Raw genomic sequence first — 3,388 nt, 5'->3', positions numbered from 1 at the left:
CGCCCCTGCGCGCGTGGCCTTGTGGGTAACGCGGGGCCGCCAGGTGACAGCTAATGGCGGCGGCCTCCTGACGCGAGTGGCCCGGCGGCGGAGCAGGGCGGCAGGGGGCGCATCGCGGAGCCGGGCCGGCTGCCGCTACACTCTGCACTCCGGACTGCGGTTCACCGGAGGCGCCCGGCTTGACGCGTCATGGACAGGCCGGTGGCGGCGGCAGCCGCGGCGGTGGCGAGCTGCGAAAGCGCTGGGGGCCCGGGTCCAGGGCCGGCAGCGGGCTGGAGATCCTCTCGGGTTGTGGGGGGCGCTTCGGCCGGCTCCCGGCAGCCCAGCATGGAGACCCTAGACAGGTAAGTAGGGCCCTGGACGCCACTGCCTCTCGGTACCCAGCTCGAGGCCTGGCGGCCCAGGGCCGAGGCGGGGTGGGCGGCTCCCCACAGGCACTTCTAGCCTTCCCTGGGTCCCTGTCTCCAGCTGCTGCCCTCGGACTTGCCAGGGATTGGGCACCTGCTCACTTCCGCGCTGCAAGCTGACAGCTCCTGGAGGCTTTGGAGCTGTCAAACCCGTGCCAATGTACTAGCTCCTTGAGAACCCCTTTCCAGTTCGTGGCCCTGGCCAAGGATCCTCTCAGGAGAAATGTCGCTTGGCTTCTTGTTCTTAACATCACCGTCATGCCTAAATCGTGTGATTTTAAGATCAGTTCCGATGCCGCTGCTTGGGGTGGCAACTAGGAGGTGAGACCCATGGGCAGCCGATCTGCAGCAGATGGTGGTAAAGACACACAGATTTGAGAAACTGAGATGGATCGCTTCCATACTGCTCAGGAGACACGAATACAGTTGTGTACTTTCAGTTCTTTACACTTGGAAGGACATACTTCTTTTTTTCTTGGACACATGAGTCTCCTGCTTCTGAGGTCGATTTAGAATAAGTCCGTTCAAGGCATATTTGCCATGTCCACCTGGAAAGGGCCACCACCCAGTGGAGTAATGACAAGAGATGGCTGGATTATCCAGTTTCCCCGGTGACATCTACACTTGGGCAACAGACAGTTGTAATATGCTTCAGTGAGGTGACGCTGTCTGAGTCATCCCAGTGTGCTGAACTTTTGGGAGTTTTCAAAGACACGAATGGGAGCACTTAGCAGCGCTCTCTCCCTTCTCTAGCTCGGTGTGATTACAGTATATTTTACTACATGAATCCTGAACAATAGGTTTCACTAAAATCTAGCCACAGTTGAGACTTCCCTTGGAGCCATGAGCACTTCACACATCTGAAAGTTTTCAGCAGCACATGCGTTCTTATCCATTCAGAAAATAGCACGCCGTGACTTTACTTTGGCTCCAGGGCTGATAGCTGAAGCTGTATGTGATAAGTGCTAGGCTATTGGTAAACACAGAAGTATATTCAGGTGGCAGCGTAGGTCTGAATTATTGGAGTAGCAAAAATATGTCACTCTAGTATGCCTTATTCAGGATTTATTAGAAATGACAAGTGACTATGTCCCACTCCCAAGGATTTTGATTCAGGAGGTTTAGGGAAGGCCCAGGAATTTGTGTTTTTCTGAAAGGTGTATACTACGGCCTCATTGTGCTCGGGCTATGTGGGCATGTGGTACTTGGTGTAGTTTGGGGATGTAAGATGTTAGTTATGTGGACAGGAAGGAAGGAGGACAGGTATTTGAATTGAGGAAATAATGGAGTGGGGAGCCCTTTGGCCATGAGAGCACAATGTGCGCCTTCTAAGGAACTGATCAGAGATGGCCTGTTGCCTTTGAGAACAGGCAGGCTACCTTCCTAAGGAGTTGTGCTATCATCCCTTCTCAGGATGTGTGTGGTTCTCTTAACCTGCATCATACTCTTCCCAGTTGAAAATAGAGATTCTTAAGGAACCCACTAACTCTATTCTGGGCTGTAAACCTAAACCAAGAAGTCTTAGACATCTCTCTGGGGCTTCAGTTCATAAAGCAGGAAGAGGACACAGAAGACGAGGCAGTTCAGGGAAAAGAAACTAGCATGGCAATAAGGCAGGGAGGATTTTCAAGGTACTTAGCACTTAACAGAGAAGTAGGTGAGTCTTACGCCTTGAGGAGTATAGGCATCTGTGAGGGGTGTGGGCATTGTGCCCAAAAGTGTCACTTGTGAAGCAGATTTCAAAGAAAGCAGTTTAAGGCATGCCTGCCATATCCAGCTGGGAAAGAGCGGTTGAGCATGGAGGGCAGCTGCACAAGGTAACAAGCAGGGAGGAAAGAGGGTTCGGTTCTGATATTTCAGCAAGAAGCTGTGCATACTCTTCATTAAGGAGTGACTCCCCTAAAGGGAAGTTGGGCTCTGTGTGCCTGTCTTACATGTGTTCCTTGAACCTTGAGGCTTGCGTAGTCTTCAGAGTATTTCACTTCTCTTTGAAAAGCAGCTGTGGTCCTGTGAGAGGATGTGGCTTCCTAAAGGTCACAGATCTAGCTAGTGACAGAAACAGGACTTGAACCCAGACCTCCTGTTGGCTGGCCCACTATACCCTCTGTGTAACTGCTCTGACCCAGGCCACTTCCTGTTGCTGATGGTAAAAACACATCAACACCAATAAACCCACCCCTTTCTCAAAACAGCCCAATCAACTTTAAGCCCCAAAGGAGATATTTTGGTTCACAAAACCACTCCAGAGAGGGAGATGGGAGTGGGCACAATTGGAGTCAAGGGCTACCTTTAAAACAGTGTTGTTAGAATTCCCTATCTCTTGTATTTGTGTCTTCTAAAAATATCTCACCTGTCTTATCTCTGTGTGTTCTTCAAAGTGGTGGGAATAGGCCTCTAGAAGCCCTGTGATAGATCCATACAGCAAGGATCCAAAAGGAATCCTGGGACTGCCTGGGAAACTCATTTCTAAGTGGGGACAGGAAGAAGTGGGTAAGCCCCAGGAAACAGTGGATTGCAGTTCTGCAAAGTAAAGAGAAGTGTCCTTGTTAGAAGAAGGTGTGGCAGGATCTAGTCAGCAGCTGATTTCCCCTAGTTCCTCTAGTTGATTTTATGTATTTGCAGTCAGGGATGGGTGCTGATGTAAAAGGGGGAAAAAAGGAAGCTTGGTGTGGTGGTGAATACCACTAAATACAACACTCAAGAGGCAAGATCGCTGCATGTACAAGGCCAACCTGGTAAATACAGAGAGTTCCAGACCAGCCTGTACTGTAGAAAAAGATTGTCTCAAAAAAGGAAAGGAGCAGGCAATAAAGGGGACGCTAGCATTTAATCCCAGCACAGGGGGATTTCTGAATTTGAAGTCAGCCTGGTCCACAGAGCAAGCTCCAGGACAGCCAGTACTATATAACTACATAGAGAGACCCTGTTTCAACACACACACACACACACACACACACACACACACACACACACACACACAC

General features: G+C 50.5%; 1 protein-coding gene across 4 annotated transcripts in view; it reads left to right on the top strand.

Annotated features, from left to right (window-relative positions):
- Positions 1–35: 35 nt before the first annotated feature.
- Positions 36–3,388, top strand: part of Mtmr1 (myotubularin related protein 1) — a 67,143-nt gene continuing 63,790 nt past the window's right edge. For all 4 annotated transcript variants that reach the window (XM_013354472.2, XM_013354473.2, XM_026777069.1 and 1 more), the window contains exon 1: positions 36–344. In XM_013354472.2, coding sequence (XP_013209926.1) covers positions 190–344 — 155 coding nt within the window. In that variant the 5' untranslated portion in view covers positions 36–189. The remainder of the gene's footprint in view (positions 345–3,388) is intronic.

The sequence above is a fragment of the Microtus ochrogaster genome, unplaced genomic scaffold (assembly GCF_000317375.1).
Source record: "Microtus ochrogaster isolate Prairie Vole_2 unplaced genomic scaffold, MicOch1.0 UNK45, whole genome shotgun sequence".
In the NCBI taxonomy this organism is placed as follows: domain Eukaryota; kingdom Metazoa; phylum Chordata; class Mammalia; order Rodentia; family Cricetidae; genus Microtus; species Microtus ochrogaster.
Note: the sequence above shows the minus strand (reverse complement) of the source record. Positions and strands in the feature narration are given on the sequence as shown.